This window comes from Synchiropus splendidus, chromosome 2, assembly GCF_027744825.2.
Source record: "Synchiropus splendidus isolate RoL2022-P1 chromosome 2, RoL_Sspl_1.0, whole genome shotgun sequence".
Taxonomy (NCBI): domain Eukaryota; kingdom Metazoa; phylum Chordata; class Actinopteri; order Syngnathiformes; family Callionymidae; genus Synchiropus; species Synchiropus splendidus.
The window spans coordinates 17,704,327-17,731,769 of NC_071335.1; the positions used below are offsets into that span (position 1 = coordinate 17,704,327).

Genomic DNA, 27,443 nt, shown 5'->3' on the forward strand with positions numbered 1-27,443 from the left:
GTCTTTTCACAATCATTGGGACAAATTCCCACTGAACTAACCTCAGACCTCAGCATTATCTTACGACAATCTTACGACAGATAAGATAATCAGACATTTGCCATCTATTGTCAGAAACAAAAATGGGGCAAAAATTGTAATATTTGTTCCTCACTCACTTGAGAGAGTGGAAAGACTAAGAGAGGGATCTCAACACTCCCAGGACTCAATTGCGTCCCTCCTTTTCCTTCTTTGTCTCCACCTGAAACCAACAGGACCCAGTACTCCAAACCCTTCTTTTTCAACCAACGTCACCAACTTGTTTTGGGCAAACCGAAGTTTAGAAAACTAGGGGGCCAATAAAATATTTTAAAGGGCCTCAAATGGCCCACGGGCAAGACTTTCGGATGTGCGTCTATCATTTCCTGCCGAGCGGGTAGCGCTTTGCAGAGGACGATGTAAAGGAAAATAGTTGGTTGACAGGGTGTAAAGCTCCAAGTGGTGGCCGGGACCTGTGATGTAACGGCAGCGGTGGCCGCGGTGACTTCTAACACCATTACTCGGCCCTCAGCTGTAATCACTGCTGGGCGGCTGATTTACTGTGGGATGTATATTATGTGAGGACGGCGGCGCTGCGCCGGAGCACTCAAGGTGATCTACAGTGGACAAATGAGAGGACTAATTAATAAAGGCAGCCTGGCGCCCAAACCTTGTGGCCTCCCTGTTATTGTGTGTAGATGAACAGCTTGCGCTCATTGCCTGCTCATTAACCATTGCCCAACATGGAGGGGGGAGGGGGGGGCGGAGGCTGGTGGAGGGGTCTGTGGCACCATTTACCTGGCGCCAAATGTGGGACCCAGAGAAGCGCCATGCCCTTGAGGGCCGCTGCGCTACGTAGGCAGGAATGGATGGCCACGCTCGGAGCCATAAATTCTGGGCTTCTAACTATCTCATTCATCATATGCACGGCGCAGTCTCGCGCACAGCCAACACGCCGACGCCTCCCACCGTCCGACCTCCCTGCCGCGCCCCACTGACTCAGGAGGAGATAGAGCACAGCCAGAGAAGGCAGATAAGAGTGTCTGTAGAATGGCCCTGTGCTGTCGTGGGGACCTTTAGTTCACCTTGCAGTGGGAATATTTGCCAATTAGCCAAAACATTATGACCTGAGAATGTGCAGCTCCGACTATTATCACCTGAAATACAGCTGTTAGAGCCCACAGGGAAACCTGTTGCATCACCCAGGAGCACCACCAAAATAGGCAGCAACCCCATGCAAGTGGTGGAGAAGGTGTTTCACCATCCATCATGAACCACTTCACTTTTAGCTACCAGTAGGGGGCGCATTTTCAGCATGTTTACCGATCGCCATGCTGAGGAAAACCTTTCAGCGAGCACGGATTGGTTGCGGTTATTGCGGTTTTTATACCAGAAAAAAGCCACATGAAGTTGTGGTGTTTTGTTTAAGATACTACCTCATGGTGCTGCGTATTCACTGATGCCCCATTCCCCAATACTGGCCCAGACGTGTCCCGTCAGTACTGAGTACAAGCTGCACATTTCCACCCATGTACATACTATAACCCACAGTTACTGTCCCAGTCATTAGGTCGCAATGTGATAAAGTTAATAGCTGAATGAAAGCAAAACGTGATCATCCTTTCTTTGTCCCAATATTGACATTTCCAGAAACTATATTGAAATCTGTTTCGCGCTAAAACCCGCTATCGTTTCATCGTCTAGTTGAATTTGGACTTCTCATTTTTCAGAATCAGTCAAGCTCAGGTTCTGTCGGAAGCAAGAATCGAGGACGCAGTGGTCACATGACCTTGTGTTGCTGAAGTGTGCAGCTTATTTCGCACCGTCCTTTCACATGCTGAGTCACGTTCGAATGACTGTAAAACCAAGATGACAGTGAATACGGTTTTGTTTTGGATCTGATCATTTTCCCTCCATTTCTGTCAACAGCTGGCTGAAAGGAAGACTGGCGATTTGCTAGTTGTGCTTTAACCCAAAAACTTTTAAATAAGAAAACCATTTCTGAACTGACTCAGTGAGTGATTACTGACTCATCTTGGACACGTTCCTTTCTGGTGGCTGGAGCTAAATATCAACATGATCACATGAACCTGACCAGCTTCATCGTGAAGCCTCCATTCTCTTTTCACAGCCATATATTCTACAAGTCCTTTGATCTCTGAGGTCGTCAAAAACAAAGGCACTGGATCAACCAGGAGGGGAAGACTTCTTGGGCCAGCGGAGGGATTTCATACCTCAGATTTAACACCTTAAAATGAAGGGGGGACGTTCAGCTTGTTGGAGGGATGACGTCCAGATTCAACAGCAAGACTAAGGTCAACAGGGATCAATAAACACCGTTGCCGATGACTGGTCACAGCCGGTCAAACTTCAGTGTAAATGGACTGCGATTCAAACAGAAGACAATGAGGAGCTCTGATTCATTCCTACAAAGTTGGGCTCCTCCGCGAGACCAGATGTCAGTATCCTTCCTTCCCTCCAATATTAATCACCTTATATCAGAGCAAATCATAATTAGTCTCGTTGGCTGCCAGAAATTTATAAAAAAAAAAAAAACAGCCAGTGATGAACCACACCGGCAGGTGGAAGCGACTTGCTACTGCCCCCTAGTGTTTGGCCGTTGAAACCGCTGTAACTAAAATATTGTGTGCTAGTCTGGTATATATATATATATATATATAGGGAGAGAGAGAGAGAGATAGTGTTTTTTTATTTGTTCGGTCAATTTCAGTGGCAAAAAATTAAAAATTAAAATTGTTTGAAAGTAGTTCTTATCTTTTAAAATAAACTTTTTTGGTTCATTTTTTAAAGCTCTTTTACCCAACATATTCCCTATTAACAAAATCTCGAAATGGAATGAAACTGAACATGTACAGTAGAACAAAAGTATGTGCTGGCTCGAGGTTCGTCCACTAGTAATAAGCAAAATAAAGACTAAATAACAGCCCAACTCTGTGGGTTTAGGGTCAGTCAGAAAGCTCAACATAGGTTTATCTACTGCACTGAGGCTGCAGTTATACAGGAACGCTTCTCCTCAGTTTCTTCTTCAGCTTCTTGTGCACATTGCTATTTAAAATCATGTCAAACTGAGTGCAAGTGGAGGTTTGAGGCTAAAGTTAGAGCACGATATGGAGCGGCTCCAACCTCTGCCATGGGTCAGAATCTGTGCAGAAGACACCCAGAGGCTGTGCTGCGTCTAAAATAAGCAGACAACATTCAGAGAGAATGTCTGTGGTTTGTGTTGGATGGAGATGGAACCTGACTGTTCTGGTCGATATCTGCAATAGAAAGTGAATCCGAGACAGAGGTAAACGTAGGTTAGAGGAGCCATCGGATTTGGGTTCAGAAAGAGTCGCTCCACATAGTCAAATGGTGGAGGCATCAACACAATGTTTGAGGCAATGACTAAGTAGCAAGCTGTCCAGGGTGTCGCCAGCTTCTCACCCCAGGAAGCTGGGATCGGCGGCAAAACCGGCAGAGGATCAGTTTTGCGAGGTACAAAGGAAATGTCAGCTCAAGCAATTCCAGCTCTTAGCTGTAAGAAGAACATTTTTTTCAGTTCAAAGTGAAAGGCACTCGGGTTGAGGCACTGGGTCGCTTTGAAGAAAACCCACAGAAGTCTGCAGTAAAAACTATCGGCTCCGATCTAGAAATGGACCTTTAGATCCTCGGGAGCAGTTAGCGGCGTTTTCTTGTTACATTTTGTTGTTACAAGTAAGCTTTTCCCCCCCCCGTTTGCCAAGAAAGTTCACACCAAAGGATTGAACATCACTTATCCAAGCAGCAGACTCATCTCTCCTGCAGGCAGGATGTTCTTGCTCTTTGAAGCCACACCACCAAGTTTCTCTCTCTATTAAAGCGACGCTAAGTGCTCTGAGGCTCAGGGATGCCGGCGGTCTGGGAGGAGAACTTGGACAGAGCTGCTGCATTAGGCGGCTGTTAGTGCGACTCTTCTGGGTCTGATACCAGGTCGGCGGCGGCGAGACTCGGCTGAGGCTGGGGACCACTGGGGTGTCTTCGGGGGAATGTGGGAAAAGGTCAGCCGAGTGACAGGACATAACCACAGAACCTTCCACAAGCTGCCGGTCGTGTAGCAGGTGCGTACGGCTAATAGTCTGCAGGGACGGGGCTATGTGCTCATTCAGAGGCTTTCAGGCCAATTCAGAGGCTTGGTGTGGACACAAGAGCTTTCTCAATATGAAATAAAACCTGCAGAATTTAGTCTCAATGTTTGCCGTTAAATGGACAGAGCTCAGAATGATGAACGGAATTGGAACGGAACTGAAATCACTCCTGAAGATCAACAGCACATTTTTAAAAACTGTCTGGAGTGATAACACCCCCTAGCGGCGACAGAGTTACGTAACGTTTACGAAACGTTAAACTTCAAAAGCCTTAAGAAGAGTCAGCCAAGCACGTTTCTCAAGGCAGTATTGCAAGTGTTCCTCAGAAGCGCATCACAAGGTGATATGCGGGCAAATATAAATAAAGCCTGAGGGGGAAATGCATGGAGGAAACCTAATGCAGCTGCACAAGACAAATGGAGGGAAACCCTGGAAAGGGCTTCAGCCCATCTCAAGACAAACACTACCATACATGGACAATTTAGATTCAATGACTGTATTTTTCACCCCAATACAGCTGACGCACTGTTGAACTCATGTTCAACAACAGAGGGCAAATTCCCCATTTCTTGTAAAATGTTGGAATTATCTGTGAATTGAGGGATTTGCAAATATTCCTCCACAGCGTGTCATGAGAGCAGACGATAAAGGACAGAGGACAGAATTTCTCCTGGGGTTTTTATTAGCAGTTGTTTACATTTAGAAAAAGAATCCAAGGATTTTGCCTCCTGTGTGTTTCCTCCTGGCCTCTTCGTGGTCCATGATGCCAGCAGAGGTGGTCAGCACAATGTATCTGGGAAAACAAGGGACAAATCAGGAACGTTATGGCAGTAGAAAAAAAAAAAAATTTTCACTACCACTTTATGAAAGAAAGCATGGTTAGTGATAAAGGAACAATAATATGAATATTGAAAGTTCACACGAACGGAAGTATAATTGAGTTTTCTCCTTCCTGGCTGTACATTAGAAACATTGTAAACCAAGTGCAATGCCTCAGTTAGGTTAGCAAGAACACTGTCGCTGACAATATACTGTATATACAATTCATTCCTGATTCACTTTCACACAACAGGAAAGAAAATTGTCATTCTACTACTGACAAGAACATTTGCTGTTTAAATGCACAAAATGGCACTCAAGTTCGGGTTGGACAAGTTCTCCTCTGTCAGACTTTCTCTCCCTTAAAATTCAACTACATCACAATGTGCTGCAGGGAAAAGTGTAGGTGGACAGAATCAAAGTGAAGTGCAGAGGGAGAGATTCATCTCTAACTTCGCAACAAATACAGCTCAGATAAACACTAATACTGGATGTACCGCCAGAAGTTCAGAATATCTGATGGTCAGAGGTTTTGCCAAGCATAGTTCCTGTGCTGTTTCTTACAGCAGCAGAAACAACCATTTACAGCTCAAGTGAAGTAATAGCAAGCTCACTTGGTGCTCAGGGCACTGTTCTCCAGAAGAAGCCAACAATCACAGGAGATAAGGTTCGGGACAAAAGCATCCATCCAGCACAAAACAAGTCAACCCACTTATGTGTCGTTATAAAACAAGTAACGCTGTGTGCACCATGGCCCACTTGGACAATAGGGACGGGAATAAACGCTCACTCTAGTTAGTGCTTCAATTTTGACATGCACTTTCAATATCGTTTCATATTTTCTCCAATTGCAAGCCGCCTCATTACGGCAAAACATTAGGGCAGTTTCAAAAAGGTAAAATTGACTTTTAATCTGAGAGAATATTTTCAGGCAGCACAACTGAAAGAGGGGAACTAGAACATTTTGGAGGGTGCATCATCTTGAGAACAGCACGCAACACAAAATATAAATTTAAAGTTCATTTTCTTTATTTGAACTTGACCATTCACTAGAGTTAACTCAACTCAATGTCCCTTAAGATGCAACAAGGCATCAAAACTGTACCAGGTTAGTCTTTTAAAATGTAAGGCCATGTCACAACCATAACCACATCTTATTGCTTCAGTTATGTGGCTTCTTTTCCAATTTTAAAGACGACAAGTATAACATCTCACTTAGAAAAGGTAATCAGCTGCTTATGAATTCATCACAATAAACACGTGTCAAGCATCGCCACACGAAGAGTGTGAGAAACCCAACCAATTAATGACCACTTATTCCAGCATTACGAGTTGAATGTGAGGGTCCCTGCACTCTCAGATCCTTACCCAAACTGTCTTGAGGGCAACAAGTTGTTCTGCCACTTCTCCAGGTCCTTGAGCTGGAGGTCAAAACGTGGACTAATCACGCCACACTGAAAGAGAAAGTATAGTTGTAGGAAGGTTCAAGCGCGCAGAGAAAAGAACAGAGGCAGGCGAGGTGAATGCAGAATCCCAACATGCCACATGATGATTCGACAGTTACATGTACAGCTTACAACTATTGGAAATATTTCATCTTTGAACAGCCACCTGACAAACAAACTCAAGGCAAAAGCATTTTATTCATGTTACACCTGCTACCTACATCTCAGTTGAGCTTCTTCTAAACTGTAGTGACATTAGTTGTTGTAATAAACAGCAAAAATACAATAATCTTTGCATTTGTCAGATGAAAGCTTATGAATGAACAAAAAGCATAGTAAACGTTTACCTTGTTCAGCCTTCCTGTGAGGTTGACGACAATTTTACCGGCTCTGTGGTCGTCAATGATCTCAAACTCACCAATGTAACCTGCAGACAATCACGTTCACAGATTACAGGCCGCTCACTGACAACACCAGACGAGTGCAACACCCCAAGTAACTCACCGTGCTTCATCATGACGGTTAGGAAGCGCACAATCACCTTGGAGCAAGGCCTGATGAGGACCTGGCGTTTTCCACGCTTCTCCGCATTGTTGATGCTTTTAAGCGCATCTGCGAGAACGTTCATGCGCACCATGATGCCTGTGAATGAAGACACTAGTGTTTAACATCAAACCTGGACCACAGACAGAACCGTCCAAGACAACACGCAGAAGTGGTAACTTTGCTAAGAAGGCTGCTTCATGCGATTTCACTCATATTTCAGTGACAGGCTTCCAGATCTTATAATGAACTGACACCCGCTATGTATGTGGTTTGGCTTTGTCTAACTGAACGTGAGCCATAGCGAGTGAACAGAACCACGTCTGTCAACAAAATCATCAGCACAACGTCTCAGTGAGCAACAAACCAACACTATAGTTTGATCGTAGCGAGTGGATCAGAGGCAAAGCATGGTCCTCCGGTGCAGCTGGGCGAACAACCAACGGCTAGTTTAGCATATACACCAGGCAGACAGACCAGCAGTGGCCCGCCTTCCTAATAACGTACACAAACGTGGTTACGAAGGTGAAGCACTCGAATGCAGCCAAAAGACATCAGTAATTCTCACTTCAATGTGACAGCGTGCTAGCAGTTTTAACGTCCCGAGCGCGCCGAGCGTAGCGGGGGCCGAGAACGCCACCTCGGACACCAAAATACCACTCTCCAACAACATTACCCACTATCATATTGCCACCGAATGACTGGCACGTAATTCACCTTTGATACGGTCTTAAAAATTGTAAGATTGGTGAAGAGATGACTTAGATATAGGAGGGATAGAAGGTGGTAGTAAAAAAAGACATCTTACCGGTTCTGCAATATGGCGGAAAGAGGAAGTTGTAAGACAGCGCAAGGCATTATGGGAGTATGGAGTGGGAATTATTCGTAAAAGATTTCGCACATAATACGTTATTCATTAATAGATATTTTAATATCAGTTCATTTTGTTTGCTGTTTTTATTCGTTGCAGTTGTTTTTTCCTTTTGTACTGTAAAATCAGAACCCGTTTTTATTGAAGTAAAATGTCTTGAATTCCATTGTAATGTAACAGAAACACCCGTAAAGATATTAAAATGACAACTTCATCATCTAACGATTAAAACGATGCTTGCTGATGTTTGAGAATTGCGTAGAAGCGCACGCAACAGCGCCGCCTTCGCAGTGGATTATTTATTTATTTTCTTACTAACCCTTCTTACTAATAATTATTGGTTGAACTATCAACGTCATTGTTAAAAATGACTTAAATTAATATGTATTCTTTGGAGAAAAAAACAGTGTCCAAAATCACACGTGGTGTGCAGCATTTACAATTCTCTATGGATGATGGAACTACCCGGTCAATATTGTGTGTTTATTCCTCTTAGTTACATCTTTATTACGTTTCTGCCCACTTAACTATGTCAGAAACACTGAACTGGAGCAGCAAGTTTGGGAAGTGAGTGTGTGAGCATAACTGAATAACATCTTTGTGCATATTGATACACATGTGCTCCCTAAAATCAAACAAATAACTACAAATACAACAAATTGAGAGCAACCAGACTTATCATTATATTCATTTATTTTTTTCTTTCACACAGTCCAAAGTACACTTTCTGCCGAATGTCAGAAAACATGATAATATTTTCATATATGACATAACACGCCTTGTAAAGAGAATATATTGCTGTGGAATAAATTAAACAGCGCTATAATAAACCGCAGTAAGTTGTGCGTTAAACGTCATGATAAATATCGCTAAACTATTTCATGAAAGTTGCAAGATAACTGTTAGGTTAAAAGGTTATTAAAAGAAAGTCCAATGAGGAAATCTGGAGAGTCTTTATTAAATAGTGGAGTCACTGTGGTGGAAGATGAAAGCATCATATCCAACAACAAAACCAAGGTCTCAAACTCTCACAAATGCATGTTTTTTGGGGGATGTTTTGGCAGAACTGCACTCTTTAACAAAACCTTTGAGTCAAGGAAGTTGTTTAAGCCTGGACTAAAACAAAAACACAGAAAACTATCTCCCAGTGTCCAGAAGGGTGAGCCAAACTCATGCAGCACAGCATTACTGTCTAGATTTCCTTCGCTTGATCTACATTTCAGGGGAGGTTTCAACTCAGCTTCCTACATAAATCTCTCCCTTGGCTCTCTCCAAATCTCATTCTCCGTTTTGATGTTAGCCACCATTGCTGACCACAGTGACTGCCTCGCTGTGCGGATCCTCCAGACCCAGTCTTTGCAGGTCGAGGCCCATGGCTGCCAGCATCTGGAGCAGGGTGAGCTCCTGCCCGGTGGCCTGGTCAACCAAAGCTGGGCAGGTGGGGTTGCACTGAGGCCACTGGCATGTGTCAACCAAGTGGAACGGGCAGCCTTTGGCAGGGGTTTTGTTGTTGCGGGTCGCCTCCAGACTTCTGTCCCAGCATTGCAAAGCGCGGGGAAGAGATGTACCTTTTACTTGGAAGCTCATCCAGTTACTGAAAATAAATCAATACAAGTTAAAAATGAAATTAACAGGCTGGTTTACAGATAATTTGCGGTCACCTCTTGGTGATCAGCACGTGCGAGAGGCAAGATGGCGCAAACACGGCACTGATTCAAAACAAAAAAAGTCATTCATTAAGAAAAAAATGGGAAAATAATGGATGAACGGGACAGGAAGTCCTCAACATACGTGACATCTGTGAGGGAGTTCTTGAGCTCAGTGCCAAGGTTCTGAATGAACTGCCACTGCGCATCAGACAGAGTCTGTCCACCCACATATATGTTCTCCATTCGGAGCTGCTCCTCATCAAAAAGCCAATGCACAACAAACAATGGAGCTGTGAGGAAAACAGGAGTTTTAAGTGGTGTATTTGCTCATTCCCTCCGTAACACCTGCATGAATCTCATTTTATTTGAAGACAGGCCACACTGCTGTGTTCCCAATCACTCACTGGTCAGAGAGGAGTACAGCTTGTGTCCAAAGAAGCACTGCCACTCCTCTCCTCTCTTATAAAGCTGCCGACATCTGTCAGGAACAACGCCGTTCCACAACCTCAACAACACAGAGGCAAACTGGATTATTTTTCAGGCGACTGGACTTTATTTCCTAAAGTGTGGGGTGTTACCTCAGTCCCATCTTGATAGCATCTTCAGGAGAGCACGAAATCGTCTCCGGACAGTTGGGTGGCCTCTCTTGTTTACTTTCAAGAAACCAGCCAGAGTCCACCAGACCTCGGACCTGAGCCTCGGCGCCAAGCTGGGCCAACTGATAGGCGACTTTCTCAATGTTCAACAAAACACCAGTACCACCAGCACTGAATGAGTGTGAGTACAAACAATAATCAGGTTTATTGTGATGAAAGGATTACTATCGTATTTACCTCGGAATTTATTTAAATCACACGTGGTGCTAGGTGTAGGTCTAACTACAGCCTACAGTTACTATGCCACACTGATGGTTTGTTTCAGAGTGACAGGACAATGCAGGATGGTATTATCATGACATACCAGTCGCAAAAACGCATTTGAATATTGCTTCTGTAACTAAACTGTGTCAGAACATCTGCTAATTCAATACGCACACGAAGCTATGAAGGCCTCTTCCATGTCTATTGCATGACTGTTATAAACAGACACATCTTAAATCACCTTGTGCCGGCCAGCATGACCACCTTGGCCTGTTTAATTCCCTTCGGAATGAGATCCTTGACCACCTCTCGAATGATGAAGGATCCCATGAATACGTAGTCAGCTGTTGACAAATATAGGGAAAGGTGTGTGGCTTTTGCACTTTCACTACCAGCACTGTGAAAGCTCCAAAGGTATTTTACTGACTTGCGTTTGTGCTCCTCTCTTTATCTTTTGCTTGCCGTTGTCTCAGAGGAGAGGCGGGTCCTGGACCAGTGCCGCTCCACACATCACTGGAGCAGTACGGGATGAATCTGTACACATATGACATTTACATTCATTTTGAAGGAAGTTAAATTCATTCTACTGTAGGTCATTGTTGGTGCATAACGTTTACATCATGTTTACATCATGTTAAGATAATGTTTATAGAAGGGCAAAAATAATAATTCATGGTGTATTTTAACTTTCTTTCTCAGGGAACATTTTTCACTTCACCAAATCCAGGAAAGTGGAGTGAAAGCAATGTGTCCTTTGATGTGTTTTTTTTTTTTTTTTTTTTGTGAAATGTCCCATGTTTTGCTTTGCGATAGTCACATATCCTCAGCTATTTCTCCTCTGAACCAGTCACTCAGCTCTCAGTACTACTAAAGAAACATGAAAATGTATAGTATTATCATATGATTGGAAGTCGAAAACTACGAAACAGGTAAGACAGAAAACAATAATAATGTACAAGGTGACTCCCAAAATTATTAATGATAATAAGTAGTGGTTAACGCAACATGTAAGTATATATGTATTTGTTTCATATTCATTCATTTGCAGAGGGTATGAGCTTGTATAGTCGTAGCATTAAAGAAGAGAACGATTCAGTCACACTCATGAGAGTTTTTATTTGAAGAGCAGCACAAAAGGGTCCAATTTAATGATGATTTTAGAGGAGAGATTGGAGTGCTACTCTCTCATATTCAAATACATACACAATTGTGGCAACATTTTCAGGGAAAAGGTGGATTAATAGCAGAGAAAAAAAACACATGCAGAGAGGAGACTTACACAATGTTTGCGTTATGCCAGTGCGGGTTCTCTTCAACGTTGGATGACAGTATTCCAGTACCTGCAAGAGAGATGATGCATGTAAGTACAGTATAACTAAGGTAATAACTAATGTAAATATTGCTCCTAAGCCGTCATTACACGTCACCACTCCGGTATGGTGACAACCCTGCATTCCTCAGCGCGGCCAAGTGGCCCACCTTTTTTTGTTTGTGGCCATCCCGATGAGCTCATCAGGCGAGGGATATTTTGGAATCTGGAAGCACAGGTGTCTTGGCTGTAGCAGCACCAGCCACCTAAAAATAAGATGGGCTTTTAATAATAGGCATTCACACGCAACTCCAGAGGGAGGCTTGTGTTAGCACGTAACAGGGGCTTGTTAGCGATAATAAATAGGCACGAAATACACCTGCAGTGTTATTTTTTTAGCATCAGACGGAAGTCAATTCTCTCTGGCAGTTGCATATAAATTGAAGACCTTGATGTCTGAAGGTGTTGTTGCTCAGGGAAAATGAACAGACATTGGTTTCTTACCCTCCAAAAACAACAGCCACCGGCGGCTCCCTTTCACTTCCTTCAGGTAAAACCTAAGAACCAAAAAGTCCTCGTAAGAGACGATAGTAGGCCTCCTAAGCAGACTTGCCAACCACTGCCACTTGAGAACTTGCACCTTACCCAGCCGCTGTCCCATCATTGCATGTGACCTTTGTATTCCTGAGGAAGTGGAGCTTCATATCATCCGTTTGCCTTCGAGATGTTCCAGCTGCATCTCCTCGTCCTGTATCTACCAGGCTGCCGCCTCTGGTTTTCGCCACGTTTCCCGTGTTCCTCTGAGAGCCTACTTCAGTGGGAGCCTGGGCAGCTGCTCCTCCTTGGTTCCCAGGAGACTTCCTGCTGGACTTTCCGCTGCTTTTACCATTACGTTGGTTCTGGCAGAAGACTCCCCCGAGCAGCAGCAGGAAAACCATTTGGCCAAGAAGCTTCATGTCTGTCAGCAACACAACATACATGACAATATGCAATGATGGTAATATATCTAATTTTGAGTTAAAGTCAGCACCTGCCGCCGGAGAAGAGTTCTGAGAGAAGTAACCAGCAATTGAACCTTGTCAATGGTTGGATGTGCTGCTCTTGAATCATTGGCTCTATAGAGCCACATGGGTCAGTTATCCTCCCATTTATCTGGGGGAAATGAAGTGCTGACGACGCAACAGGGGGAGGTCCAAAAACTATTGCCATTTCTTTGGTTGTGTGCCTATAACTACTTTATGTTCCCTCCCTGAGTCATCCCTGATAGGTCTGGCTTTTTTTAGCAGGTCTTCCCTTACCAGACTCTCAGCCTCACGACACTTGAAGCACCAACAAACTTCCATCCCCTTAGAAGTTTGGAAGCCGTAAATAACATCTGTTTCTGCGTCCACCTTAAACCACGAGCACCTTCATCGTCCTATATATCTACATTAATCTGCATTAACTTTAATTTTGCGGCAGATCATCTCGCGGGCCACTTAAACTGACTTGGCTGGCCGGATCTGGCCCCGCGGCCTTAAGTTTAAGACGGGCTTTAAGTTGAAAGTGCCAGAAGGAGGTGACAAATAATGGGGCCAAAAAAAAAATCCTCCAAAAAATACGCTTTTATGAAATATTTTAATAAAATAAATGTCAAAGAGGCAATTGCTAAAGGAAAAAAACACTTAATACAAGACAAAATAGTATTAAAGTAGGAGTAATAGGGGTAAAGTAGGAGCTATATTATTAAAACCAGTCCTTCATAATTCAGCAGATACTCAAGGGTTTAATCTATCAAACTTGGAGAAAGTCATATAGCTTGAGACAAATGGATTTTCAATTCATATTCCATACTCTCTTGTCTTCAGACTACAAGAGCAGTATCAACGGATGAAAGATTCTATAGCCAGTGATAAGAAGCTTTACCTGGAGCTGTGTTCTCTCCGGATGAGCAGCTAACTCCAGGGAGGAAGGTCTGGTTGGTATGGCTTTGATGAAGAAAGTGACAGAGTATTTAAAAGTGATATGTGGCCAAACCCCTGGGATGGCTGCAGGGTGACGTACCGCTGATCGCTCAAAGATCACAAGCCCCAGGGGTTCGAAAAATTCTCATCAATGAAATGCTCGCCATCCCAACATGTCACTCACAGCGAATAATGATCTTGGTGAGGAAAGGGGAGACAGACACCAAGGGATTCTGTGGGTAGACGGACTGCAGGGGGAACTGAAGTAAAGGGGAAGAAAGTTTCTTCGAATAAGGATAACAATTTCTGAGATCGACTTTTGCATTTTGCCAGCTACATTGTAAAAATGCCAAACAAAATGTTTCTAGGATTTCAATAGCACATGTTCTTGTTTTATTCTTTAAAATGTAAAGTGAAAATGTGAAAGGACTTTATCAGAGGGACTGCTTGTATGGAGATGTTTGGAGACCAAGGTGTGTTGAGGCAGGACGCTCAAGATAGGAAGATAGGCTACGGTGGAGGACGCAAACTTCCTCTGGAAAACTCTGCTGAAAGATGAAGAAAAAAGTTGCAGCAGGTGAAATCTACTCAGCCAACAATGATAAATGATGGATCATTCCCTTGTGTACATGACTGCGCATGTGTTTGTTTGTCTACATCTACAGTAAATAAATACAAATGTCTTTATCCTGCCTCTTTCATGAACAAAACAGAAGCAATCTCGATGCAATATTGAAGTAGTTAATTCTGTCCAATTTAAGAAGCAATGTTCCCATATTCCCTTCATCCGTGCTTTGTGTCGCCTGCTAGTGTTCGGGCTCATCACGTGTAAGAGCCTGGAAATAAATATATGTAATATTTCACTGTAGTGTCACTGTCTCATCTTCAGGTATTTCATGCCATTTTAGTGAAGCATGCCTCGGATATTCAATTACCTCCACGCAATAAAACAAGGACATTGCTAGTGAGTGAATTTGATCTGTCGAGCCGGACTATTTTTCAGTCTTTCGGGTGCCTCAACACATGCACGCCACCATCTGTCTTCCGTGAAGGCAGCAATCTCTTTAGCAGATACTCCAAATAGCTCAGAAAAAACAAAGATATCTATGAATCAGGCAGTGACTTACTTTCATGTCACAAACAAAGAGATTGCAGCTGTTTTGTTTCAGTATGGAAATGGATCAGACTGGTGCCGTGGATCATGCCTGTAAACCGTACAAAGAGAGCCTCAATGAATGGGGTTTGAAGGACGAATTATCGAATCATGCCAAAGTTTATTTTGTATCAAAAGTGCACAAAAACTAACCGTTTAACATGCTGCTTTGTTTAAGCAAACACAAACAACTAGCGTATATTACTGTCCTACATTCATTTTTACCTAGAGTAAGACATCTTTATTAGCATTTGAAATTTCAATGATATCAAAGTCATTTTATCTAATTTAGACTGCAGATGGTGGCACTGTTCGCTAGCTTGCTAGCTTGTACAGAACGTGACGTTCATAATCCAGAACACCACCAAATAACAAGTGAATGTTCTTTGTCCCATCATCAATATTTCTGGAAATTTCATAGTCATAATTTTTCAATGACAATGGTATAAACGCCCGCAGTCACATAACCTCCATGGTGGCGGTAAGAACTGAACCGATGGAAGAGAATGAAAGACGAAAGACGGCTGAGTTGATGTGATGAAACGATAGGCATATGCCTTTTGCTTAAATTGGCCTCCAAGTTTTAGCAAAGTTGGCTCATAAACATTACAGAGATGAGTTGCGTGGCAGCCAGAAAAAGGGTAATTGTCGCATGTTTTTGTCTGATTTCCTGGTTACAATTTAGAGATATTCCTGTCTTCAAAAACTCGGAATAAAACTCATTTATTTGTCTCCTGCTTATTCCAATTCAGATTGCAGGGACGGCAAAAAAAACATCCCTTCAGCTCTACTGGAGGAAAAGCAAGGAGTTCCAAGGCCAGCAGAGACTCGTACTTTTTCCAGTGTCTCCTTGGCCTAGCCTCACTCATTCTACTGTCATGGACTCCACACTGTGTTTTTAAAGCAAAGTATTTTGTATTTTCCTGACTATTTATGTGTTCAGTGACTGCATGAACACCCCTTGCATCTGGAAGCTGTGATGTTTCAGAAGCACATCCTTCATCCAGGTGTGATCCAGTGCTGTGACTGCAGCCAACAAATGCAGGTATGGGATTTTGAACATTCTACATGCTCCATGCTCCTTCAAATCACAGAAGAACTGCAAGGCACAACAGGGTTGATAAAATGAGGCATGACACACCTTTACCTTTGTTTTTCTAACTTCATAAAATAAGCATACTAAGAGAATGCAATGCCGTAGAAGGCAAATTCTCACGCGTTCAGTTCAACTGGCTCAATAAGAGCGGCTAAACTTTGCCCCGGTGGGCAGCATAGAAGACATTCTTTTGCCTTGTGTGTCATTTTTCACGGCCAGCCCGCAAGGTCAGGACACCTAGAGCCCAGGTGGTCCGTGAGGCTGTTTTGCAAATGTGTCATCACAAGAGTGAAGAGCCGAGAGCCTGGCGGTGAGCTGAAAGCTTCAAAGAACGACGGGCCAGAGACCGTCGTCATATGCCGGATTCTTGTGATCACGCCGCTGAGCAGAAAGGTTTCATCACAACAACTTTGAGGTTGAACGGGTCCAGCAGGGACAACGTTGTGTTGCTCCAGTTGAGTAAGAACAATCCTCAACTAAAGCCCTAGCGCAAGCTTATGACTCATTCCTCATTGTCTGACGGCGTTGCATGTAATTTGACAATCTGCGACAACATCACTTTCAATCCCTGCTGTCGTCACCTCAGCAGCGGCACAGTTGTCCAGAAAGGCATGTGATTAATGCGAGATAAGGACGGCTTCTTTAAACACGGCATCGATGAGCGTCAGCCAAAAGATATGAGATCTGGTCGCAGAAACTTGGCGTATAGCGCGAGGCCGCAGCGGGAGGTCAGCAGGTGGGTTGAGTCCAGGAATCTGTAAAACCTGGTGTTAAGAGGCCTCGCGTTGTGACCTTTGGAAACTACTGATGCGTCATGATAAATGAGGGATGGGACGTTTGTGGGGATATGCAGAGGTGGATTCAGGTAGGGGTAAGATAAGGTAGCCACAAGTTCAGTCGGGCGCTGATAAATGACTGCTGGACATGCTAAGCAGTATCTATGGGAACAGCCATGTTTTAACTTTCTGAGCCCAAATTCTTTGCTTTCAAATGTCCCTTTATGTGAAGGCCCACACTGTTAGGCCCAACTAGACCCAAGCAGGAGGTCATCACCAAACTCCACTCTCCAGAGGTGAAACCAGGATGCTAAGAAGATACTATCTCAGTAGGAACCAGAGAAAAGTGTTTGTCCTCCTGACCTCTTGCTGCCACATGCACTTGACAATGCAAGAAGGTGTCAAAAAGTCACACAGCATTATTGTTTATTTGACATTACACTACAAAATCAGTCCTGCAAAAGGCAACTTCTCATCAGAGATGGAATTCAAGGTCCACAGTTAAGTAGTGGACCACAGGGGGTGAGGTTGTGTTGCAGTCTTGTAAGAGACTAGCAAGATGAAACACCAATATAAAATTTTTGATTTATGTTGCTTTGCCGTGATTTTTAGTAGTAAATGCTATGTTTTTGTCCACTCAAAAAGGTTTTGCAAACATTTTATTTCTCCACATTAACAAGCAGTATTTCTTGAGCACTTTGTGTCAGGAATTATATGAGTTTGTTTCACTTATTTTATGGAAAAATTCAACTTGAACCAATCACAGATAAATGACTGACAATGTTCCCATTATTATTAGTATTAAAACTACTTTTTTTCATCATTAAACGGCAATTCTAAATCTAACTTTTTTTTTCCTTTGAACAAGTCCAAAATTAAAACAAATAAAAACAAATAGTTAGTGTCACTTAAAATGAATAAATAAAATAAATACCTTGCGATTAAGTGTCATTGTATCATATTTATATCATAGTATATATAATACTACTTAAAAAGGTCTTCAAATAATTAGGATTTATATAAGAATCTTGAAATAAAATCCACGTAGGATGAAAGAAATGATCAAAATCAAAACAGTTATAGCATGCAATGTCATGATGTCATATATTTTTCCTTACTTCATAATATTTAAGTAGCAAAAGTAATGTTTCATATTATTTTTGAAGGCCCCTGCCATTAGTCATTAGTAGAATATAAAATGTGGCCCTTGCTCGACAATGACAATGACATTTTTTAAGACTTTATGTTACATAAAGCATAACCACACATACACAAACAGGCCTGATGTTGAAGGGCATCAAGCGGCTCCTGATTGACCCCAGTGTTGCAGGACTCAATAGCAGGTCAATAGCAGCAGTGGACTGAGATATTCGACAATGGCAGAGAAGATTTGATGGGTGCAACACTGCTGCTCACCTCACAAACACCAGTTCAACACAAAAGAGGATTTTCAAAATGGTGTAAGATTTATTGACAAAGGTTCTGACTAGAAAATAAATCACAGGGACCAAACACAAAATGTACATACAGTAAAACATGAGTGTAATTGGTTGATGTAGCATGTAGCAGAAACAAGATTGGAGATCACAAAAAAGACAACGTTCAAGCCCCCTATTCTGACCTTGGAGGGTCAGTGTGTCGTGCCGGTTGGCGGCGTGTGTGACTGGCAGTAAATTACAGATACCAGCAGAGGTGATGTCAGGCGTTTGCCTCATGTGTTGTCGTCCCCCGCGGTGGTGACACGTGGGTCTAGATCTGTCAGGCCACAAGCCCCTCACACATGCCAAAGGTTCGATCAAAGTAATCTAAAGTTTGTAGCTTAAAAAAAGCTGATCTCTTCTAAATAAAGCAGTAAACATTCTCACAAACCAATATATTGTTTGGCATGACATATAAATACAGACATATAAAGATGTAAATTGTTGACCTGGATAACTGGAAGTCACTGTCTGCTAAAGGCCTCTCGCTTCTTAGAAGCCCTACTTAAAGAGTCAAGGCGACTCGCTCCCTATGATGAAGGCAGATGATTTCAGCACAGAATTTATGGTGACATGACAGTCGACCTAGCATCCGTGTTAGCTGTATAATCCCCGCCGGGCAGCTTGCATGACTTCACCAGGCAGCTTGCTTTCATACCGTCTCATATCAGATCAGATCAGATAATTGTCTTATCCATATTACTCATAATAAAAGTTTAAAAACAGGAAAAGTAATGCATAAAAGTATCAATAAAAGTCAGAAAAGTTAGATCCAAGGGAGGCAGACGAACCCTCAGGTAAGTGTCCCAGAGTTTGCTTTTAACTATCAGACTCTATTCCACTAGTGGCCCAGACAAATTGTTTTACCAGTTCTTGATGTGGCGGATCTAAGAAAATGCCTCTGTGGGTGCAAGACACGGGCTGAAAGATCATTTTAACAGGCTCCATGTCTGGTTGAAAACACTCCGCTTACATTTCAAGATTACTGGAGATATTCAAAAACCCATCCCATTAGGATTAAATATCTTAATATAGACTATGTAAAAACAACCGTCAACATCTCATTGGAATTAGATCTCTTAATAAATATCGAGTATATACAGTAAAAACAACCGTCAACATCACATTAGCCACGGTTCAGTATATACTGGAAGAGTCCAAGGATCTAATTGATCAATAAATATGAGGAAATATTTTACTCTCATTTTAGGCTTTCTGAGGTCAATGATGTTTGGTGATGATATAGTGATTTGGAGGAAGAAGGTGGTGGATGAGGAGGGGGAGCAAAGAAGAGTGTGCAGACAGGGTGGAATGGGAGGAGTAACTGTGACAAAAAAATCATCAGCAAGATTTGCAGGGAAACTTTATAAAGAGAGCCACCATGATGTTTGGTTTAAAGACTGAAAAAAAAGACAGGAAGGAGAGTTAGAAGAGTGAGGGATAAAGAACTCAAGTTTGCATTGAGAGTCAACTGGGAAGAACAAGATCAGACATGGGTTCATCAAAAGCACGTGGAGAGGAGAGACAGTGGACATGTTGGACCAAGAATGTAGACGATGGACACAGCCTTTAGAAGGAGAAGAGTAAGGCCACCGATGAGGCTGTGGTAGGAGAGGACATGAATAAGACAGGTGTGGATGGTCAAGATTTTAGGGACCAGCTTGGACCAGCTTTTTGGGCACCCAATAAATTGTACCTACCACTGTATATAGTTGTGTCACTTCCATTTCAGGGCACGTAAACAGTGAATGAATATGATCTTCAATAACAGATAAACAAAGGTATCCAGACTAAAATGTCTTTTATTAATAGTGTCTCAATGCAATCCTGATATTAAATATAAAAATGAATTAATCTTCAAGCCTTAAGTGACATTAATTTATTTTCCATACACCAGTCTACGACACATGGAGGAAATAAATTCTCGCCATACTTCAGATGTTTCTCTTTCAAGTTCTGTATTGTCCATTATTTTACGGACATTCCTCATTTTCTCTGCATTCAGAAAAGCAGTCCCTAGCCAAGTGTGTGAAACTAAATATACGCCCTTAAAGCTAATCTGCACAATATGCCAGACAGAGACGATAAAAAAAAAAAAACACATTAGTCGTGACAGTCATTTGAGATCCAGGCGAAGAAGCAATAGAATCTTTTTGGGGGGATTTTTGATTTGTGTTATCAGGTCAGGTAAAAATTTATAGGCCCAATTTAACACGGCTAGCGGATGCTGCGCCACAATTCTGAAGTTTACAGATCATGTTAATCCCTCGATGCTCTTTTTATGCCAAGTGTTTTAGCAGACTTTGTCTGGACCAGGGTCTAAGAAATGGCACGGTTGGAATTTCATGAGGATTACTCAATGCACCGCGGATGGCGAAAATGGGTAAACAAATAGATCCAGGGACAATGATGAGTTGCACTACACGCCGCACTCAAATGGCATAAAAATGGAGGGAAATGACTCACACTAAGAGGTGGAATATCACTAGGCCAAAATTCAGTTTTGAGAAAATAAAAATGAAAAAATACATTACACAATGTGCGAACAAATAGGAGGAAGAAAAACCAGCAATATAAATGGAAATATATGACACACTTTGATTTGTACTCATTTTTCCATGTTTATTTCCACTTGTATTTCCAATTCAGTGCACTCTCTACTGTCCAGACACATTAAGGTTCTTTCAGAATATAACTTTTAATGGTGACACCATTACATTATTGATCATAGAGATAGGTGTGAATGTTTTGAGGGGGGCTAGAACCTTTTCAAAAATATCCAGAGTGTGGGCTACACATTCTACAAAATAACTGGTTATTGGGAAAAATGTTTCTAAAAAAGTCCTTTTTAGAACAGTGGAGGAGAAGTTTAAAAGGATGAGGGAGGCTGGAGAATGAGTGAAGGGCGTCAAGGTCATGTCACTCATCCAGAGTAACAGACAAGACAGGTCGAAGAAGGGAGCACAGGCAGGGTGTGACGTCTGAGTATTAGCCAGAGTGAACAGGAGGCTGAACTTTGGTGAACAAACTGAGAGATATCAGACTGAAAGCCTTGGTATTATGTTCTAATTTCACATTAAACTGCACTCCTGGAGTAATGTGCTGGTCATCCTCCCACATAAGAAGAGTTGAAGATCGATGCACCTCTGGCACCTGGCGGAAGCCAAACAGCCTGACATGACATTACGGACTGTTTCAAAAGTCGTCGAAAAGATATTTATTGTATATGTGGAAGAGCTTTCCTTGTTGAAACTATAGACAGGATTTCACTTGAGACCCACCAGCTCTGGCGCCTGTCTATAACTCAACGCACCACCACATCTGAGCTTGAAAAGGCGTGAGTGAAGGAGCCTGAGGTCAGATCTGAATGTGCGTTCGGTCGAGCTGCTGATAGGTCTAATAGATTAGGGGGCCCTTGGACTAGCCTCTTGTCATCCTTCTTCTTCGGTGACCTAATGTCCCCAGAACAGCTGTGTGAGGGCGCTTAGCAGTTAGGCCAGGATGACAAGCCATTGCTCAGTGTGATGTATGAACGATTACATGTGAAAGAGGAGAGTTTGCTGAAGGGTATGATGGCTTGCCAGTATCAATATGCCCTCGCTACAGGTATCCCTGCTATCTCACTCGCTCAGCTGTGGCATGTGTGGGATCTGCGGCTCTAGAAAAGGATCAAACTGTTTATGCTGTACAAATGCCTTTATTAAAATATGCGGTTTCCACCGATGCTGACTGAACACAGAGTGATGAGAATGGATGCAGAAAAATAATGTTTGTCTTGATCTCAACACAAAATAGGCAGAAGAGGAAATGCTAAAAAGACATGAACTGCGGAAACAAATTTCAAGTATTTAAACAACAACAGAGAGAGAAAAAGCAGTCCTCACTGCTTCTGTATGTAAGCAGTCTGGATTCTGAAGTGATAATCTTGCCGCTAGGACCAAACGTTTTAGGACAACAGGAACACAACCAATTGAAGTGACTTCAAGTAAGAAAACAAGCACAAAGAAGTGTGAGGCTTTAGACCCGTTGTGAGACATATATTGCTGCTTTGCATCCCAACTGTATGGCACTTTTGAGAAACCAATATCCAGATAGCTGAAAAAAAAGAGGTGGAAAACAAATATTTTACAAAATGATGAAGCCTTGAAACAAAGGTCGTATATATAATGCACATAGATAGCGGGTAGCAAATCAACAACAGTGTGACAGACAAATCCATTGAAAGGTGCAGAAAAATACATTTACAAATTCATTTACTTACATTTTCAGCATCATGTTCCAGACCTGTGTCGTGATGCTCCATCTCATCATCCCTGAATTCTTTTATAATCTGAAATAGAACAGATGTTTTTTTACTTTCTATAATAGATTTGACGACACCATATTTTAATAATAATACATACATATACTTAAGTCAGAGAAACGGACAGTGAACACTGCAGACAGGAAATGACTACCTGATGTTCGCTCATAGGTGTGATGACTATGCAGAGTCTCAATATACCAGAACTACTTTTGTTAGATGCACCGTACAGCGATTTGTGCTTGTCATGCGCAGCAAACCCTTCTGTCCACAAGGTGTCAGTAAAAGCAAACAAATGTGATTCGTGGCTTTCACTCCGTCGACCAGTAAAAGCAAGATATTCAGACTTCACAGGAAAAAAAAAACATTGAGACTTTGCTCATCTTCTCTGTGAACGTACATGCACTAGATTCTTCACTTGCACTATGGGGCCACATATACGTTCCATCTACATGACAAAAGGGATCCGTTATCAATGAGGTCATCACCACCTGCATCATAAAGACGATACGAAGTAAGGTCAACTCCCCTTCAGTGAGAGAGATCTAGTGCTTTCAGTAACACAGTAACAGTATATTTACCGTCATTTGAAAGAAGAAGAAAAATACCCAAAGAGAAGACATAAATAGAAGGTGAGCTCACTTCTAGGAGTTCAGTGTATCTCTCCGGGTCCTTCTCCATCAGCGCTCTGATCTGACTGTTGTAGTGCTCTGAGATACTCTCCTCCACTGCCACGGTGCACGCCATGGCCCCTTCCTTTCCTAACAGTGCAGTAGATGCTCCTGTGTGGAGATTTAAGAAAAAAATATGTTGCAATCTTCTGTTGTCTATTATTGGAAAACCTTGTCATGAAACTTAATCCTCAACGTCCTTCATAAAAGGCATTGAGGTAGAGGAGCAGAGAAGAAAAGCACTTTGTGACTTTATATCGAAAAGATGCTATATAAATGAAGATGTATTATATGATCAATTTTACTATTATTAGACATAAATATTATCTCAGCAGTTTTACTTGCCTAATACATATCCGGCTATGTTCCAGAGGGGTAACAGCACTGTTGGTCGGACTCTGTTTTCTGCGAGAATTTCGTTGAATTTCTCCAGGTGTTTCTTCTCCTGATCCCACATGTCCTGCAGGGAATTGGAAATGAAATGTGATTTCTGTAACTGAATAATAGACTTGAAAGTGGAAAAGAAAGTGAAGACCACAAATAAAAAAGTCAATAAATGATAAATCCTAACAATCATAAAAATAACAGTGTCCTATGATGGACTAAAAATAATGACATTTACAGCGCAACAAAAAAGAAAAACAATGTTATTTATCATGAATGGAAGGACAAACCCATCCATCATCATTCTATTTCACACCTTGCTGCATCAGTCTAAAGCACCACACATACCTGTATGAGTGGCCCTGTACTAGTTCTCCTCAACACTGCCATTTGTCCGGCGTAGATGCGGTTGGCACCATATTCGCCAGCATGATCCACACGGAGCATCCGGTGCAGCATCTCCTTCTCCTCACTGTCTCTGGGTGGAGGGACGACACTGTACGCACGCGAGCTCACCTGCAAGGAAACTACCCACAGACATTTTATAGTACATTACATTAAATATAGTCAGTTGTATGGTGGGATTTCTGCTACTTCCATCTGCACCCAGTGAATAAAACATGGAGCAGTTAAATATATACAGGTGCATAACATGTAACTCCAGCATACAACCACATATACACAGTCAAAAGGAGGTAAAAGCTGAAAAGGTGTGTCAGTGTTTTTAGCTCATGTAGCATGAAGTTAGCATTTAGCTCACCTCCACTTCTCAAACAGGGTCGAATCATCGCAGGTCCTGTCCGGTGATACCAGCCGCGTAGCGCGGCCTGTGCCGTTGCACGCATCTTAATCGTTCTGTTTCAAAACAGCGGTTTCATAAGAGAGACATATGTAACGTGTTCTAGTGATATTGACAGTGTTAGAGGGTAGTTACGTAGAGCTTCAGGCGTCACATGACGTCACCGCGCTCAACGTAACGTCACATTTGACAGTTGAGTCACGTTTCCCAAATCTATACTATTGTATTTGTCTGTAAACATAGAAAAAAAATGACAATTCTTTATTTGACCTGCGGGAGGAAGTTAAACACTCAAGTGAAAAGAGTAATTATATATATATATATATATATATATATATATATATATATATATATATATATATATATATATATATATATATATATATATATATATATATATATATATATTGGTTTGACCCAGAAGTCTAGCCAAGAGGCAATTTTATATATTTATCTTTTCACTTGAGTGTTTAACTTCCTCCCGCAGGTCAAAGATAAATACAGACGTGTGCACATTAAATTGCCGGCTAATTTTGGATCTGTGCTTCCGGCGATTCCTGCTAGTTTTGAACAAAACGCAGATTGTCTCAAATGAACCATGCATCTTGCTGCGTCTTCAGAAAAAATAATTGAATAAAATGCATTACATTATCTTATAAACTATTTTCTTTTTTCTATATTTACAGAAATATAGAATTTATTTTTTTTTTTTTCTGAATGAAAGTCTCTTTTGTTGTGGATGTCTGTAGGTGGCAGTATCCATCCTGCACCAGGACACCAACCATCATTTATATGAAGATATTATATACAAATACCTTGCATTCAATTTAACTTTCATACATATTCTACAGATTTGGACCGGGTGAAACACACCAAACACACCGAACACAAACAAAATGACTGAGACTAGACTAAAACATCAAGACCTGAATCTTTGTTTTTCTTTCTGATGCCTAGAGTCTTTGCTGCGTTGCTGCTGTGACACAGTGAATTTCCCCACTGTGGGACAAACAAAGGACATTTAATGTATTCTGATCTAATATACAACGAATTTCACGACAAGGATGCCCCTTACCACCACCACCGTTTGACAACCGAACCACTTGCTATAGCTGCAGTGGAGGGTAGAACACATTGCACATCCTTAACAGTCCTCCTCTATTGGAGGTGAGGGACAAAAACCGTGAAAGACTCCCACTATGTTTGTTAGGAGGAAGGGTTTTTCTGGGACTAACTAAACCCCCTGATCATTTGACATTATATATTTTTATTGTATACAAATTATATACAAATACCTTGCACCCAATTTAACTTTCAGGAAAAGAGCTTGAATGAAAACGCATTTGTCAAATTAGCAACCATCAAATGAGTCAACATCACAATCCTGCATGACTCCTGCAGCTGAGAAGCTGTAAAAACAGCTTCCTAGCGTATAAAAGCAAATAAAATAGTGTTGGGAGACAGGAATTTGTGGAATTGCGGGCCAGAACATTTCAGAGACGTGATGGCCCTTAGTAAACAGAGCCAGAACAGTGAATGGTGGGGTGTGCCGTGTCTTTTCAGTGCATATGTGCATTTGTGGCGAGACACTGGTTAAGTGTTTCCCTATCTCTCTGTCTGACTGCGGGTGGCTACACATGTGTGGCTGCAGACAGTGTTACGTGTGGCTTTCCCTTCGATGCCACATCGATGACACACATGACTCGACTTTGGGAGACAGCACCAGAGCGAGACAGGTACTGTTTTTTTATCTGTGGCTTTTTGAACACAGAGTAAAAGCTCTCCATCGGATCAGGTGGTCACCCTTTGCCATCACAGCTCAGGGATTGGGGTTAGAAGAAGTTTATTATGGTTTATTATAAGTTCTGCATCAACCAGTCTGATGAAAATATTTAAGCTTATTGCTATCCACTGGATCATCCAGTGGATTCCTGGAGGCCAAATCCTGAAACTGAACTGAGTCATGTTGTTAAGAGCAGACAATAAATTCATTATCAGTCGGCTCAGAATATTGTCAAGAACCCTCTCCTTGTAGCATCAGCTACAATCTTGTCAGAGGTTGGCTTTCCTTAAATAGATTCAGAGCATTTGAATTTCTGTTTATATATACTACAGATTTGGACTGGGTGAAACACACCGAACACAAAGACTATGACTGAGATCCATATGAACAATACAAACCTTGGAGTCTTTGCTTGTTGCTGCTGAGACACAGTGAACACACTGACACTGTGGGACAAACAAAAGACATTTAATGTATTCTGATCTAATATACAACGAATTTCACGACGAGGATGCCCCTTACCACCACCACCGTCTGGCAACTGAACCACTTGCTATAGCTGCAGTGGAGGGTAGAACACATTGCACATCCTTAACAGTCCTCTATTGGAGGTGAGGGACAAAAACCGTGAAAGACTCCCACTATGTTTGTTAGGGGGAAGGGTTTTTCTGGGATTAACTAAACTCCCTGATCATTTTACATCTTTTTATGTGGATATTATAACTCTCTTTTGTACAAAACTAAAAGATACTGTCGCCAATCTAGTGACTTTACTCAAAAAATTGCAGACTTTTCAGGCTATAAAACTGTTTTAAAGTGAGCCCAACTGTGCCCAGCAGCACATCAAAGAAGCACGCCTTGGAATGACAATCCTAACAAGCCACTGGTGTTCTCCGGGAATTTCAGTTTAATGACTCCTAACAGATAATTTACTGAAATGTCTGTGGACTGTCGCGGTTGTTTCATTAATATAACTGTGGCAATTGACCAGATAGATTTAGTGCACGGCACAATAACAAACTGCAGCAACCTTGCACGTGCAGACTTAAGTACTATAAATACCAGTTGGTTCCCGGTGAAGGCAGGTTTAATGGGCCCTTTAGTGGCACTCCAGACAGTTACCCTGGTGGATGTGTTGAGAATACCAAGTTCCAGAAAGTGTTTTTTGGCTCTCATCTGAGACTCATGGATGCAAACATCCATGAAAATGTGTGAGTCTGCACACCCTTGCTCCGGTCAGACAGCGCATAGCTGTGGTGGGACGCAGGCAAAGAGCTTCTAGACTTCAGAGTCAACAACGTCTGCTCTCTTTGAGAAGAGACGAGGTGATATGTCTTGTCTCCTTTGCTCCCCGACTGGTGTAGTGGAGGGACGCGCTCAGGTTGTGAGGATGATCGTAAGCAACTACTCATTTACGCA

At 42.1% G+C, this 27,443-nt stretch overlaps 3 protein-coding genes across 3 annotated transcripts; all 3 read right to left on the reverse strand.

The window, feature by feature from the left end:
* Window positions 1-4,818: 4,818 nt before the first annotated feature.
* LOC128754093 (40S ribosomal protein S15a) lies at window positions 4,819-7,791 on the reverse strand. The gene is made up of 5 exons (XM_053856430.1): window positions 7,758-7,791; window positions 6,911-7,048; window positions 6,754-6,833; window positions 6,330-6,415; window positions 4,819-4,935 (listed from the first exon to the last, which is right to left on the reverse strand). The coding sequence occupies exons 2-5, from the start codon at window positions 7,041-7,043 to the stop codon at window positions 4,842-4,844; spliced, it is 393 nt and encodes a 130-aa protein (XP_053712405.1). The 5' UTR covers window positions 7,044-7,048; window positions 7,758-7,791; the 3' UTR covers window positions 4,819-4,841.
* A 1,325-nt stretch (window positions 7,792-9,116) lies between these two features.
* Window positions 9,117-12,594, reverse strand: LOC128754447 (carboxylesterase notum2-like). The gene is made up of 11 exons (XM_053857073.1): window positions 12,284-12,594; window positions 12,143-12,195; window positions 11,809-11,904; window positions 11,609-11,669; window positions 10,757-10,863; window positions 10,571-10,673; window positions 10,048-10,236; window positions 9,874-9,974; window positions 9,612-9,759; window positions 9,482-9,529; window positions 9,117-9,414 (listed from the first exon to the last, which is right to left on the reverse strand). Exons 1-11 carry the CDS (start codon window positions 12,592-12,594, stop codon window positions 9,117-9,119), a joined length of 1,515 nt encoding a protein of 504 aa, XP_053713048.1.
* An 8,846-nt stretch (window positions 12,595-21,440) lies between these two features.
* LOC128754295 (5-demethoxyubiquinone hydroxylase, mitochondrial-like) lies at window positions 21,441-24,395 on the reverse strand. The gene is made up of 6 exons (XM_053856806.1): window positions 24,203-24,395; window positions 23,791-23,969; window positions 23,404-23,518; window positions 23,030-23,169; window positions 22,346-22,414; window positions 21,441-22,179 (listed from the first exon to the last, which is right to left on the reverse strand). Exons 1-6 carry the CDS (start codon window positions 24,285-24,287, stop codon window positions 22,102-22,104), a joined length of 666 nt encoding a protein of 221 aa, XP_053712781.1. The 5' UTR covers window positions 24,288-24,395; the 3' UTR covers window positions 21,441-22,101.
* Between the last annotated feature and the right edge of the window lie 3,048 nt (window positions 24,396-27,443).

Coding starts and splice junctions, on each gene's coding strand:
- LOC128754295 (XM_053856806.1), bottom strand. CDS start 24,287: ATGCGTGCAACGGCACAGGCCGCGCTACGCGGCTGGTATCACCGGACA. Junction 23,970..24,202: donor ACCCTGTTTGAGAAGTGGAG/GTGAGCTAAATG, acceptor GTCTGTGGGTAG/TTTCCTTGCAGGTGAGCTCG. Junction 22,180..22,345: donor TGGAACATGATGCTGAAAAT/GTAAGTAAATGA, acceptor CTTTTTTTTCAG/CTATCTGGATATTGGTTTCT.
- LOC128754447 (XM_053857073.1), bottom strand. CDS start 12,594: ATGAAGCTTCTTGGCCAAATGGTTTTCCTGCTGCTGCTCGGGGGAGTC. Junction 9,975..10,047: donor GCTATCAAGATGGGACTGAG/GTAACACCCCAC, acceptor TGTGTTGTTGAG/GTTGTGGAACGGCGTTGTTC. Junction 9,760..9,873: donor GCTGTACTCCTCTCTGACCA/GTGAGTGATTGG, acceptor TTTTCCTCACAG/CTCCATTGTTTGTTGTGCAT.
- LOC128754093 (XM_053856430.1), bottom strand. CDS start 7,043: ATGGTGCGCATGAACGTTCTCGCAGATGCGCTTAAAAGCATCAACAAT. Junction 6,834..6,910: donor AACCGTCATGATGAAGCACG/GTGAGTTACTTG, acceptor GATTGTCTGCAG/GTTACATTGGTGAGTTTGAG. Junction 4,936..6,329: donor TTGCCCTCAAGACAGTTTGG/GTAAGGATCTGA, acceptor TTGTTTTCCCAG/ATACATTGTGCTGACCACCT.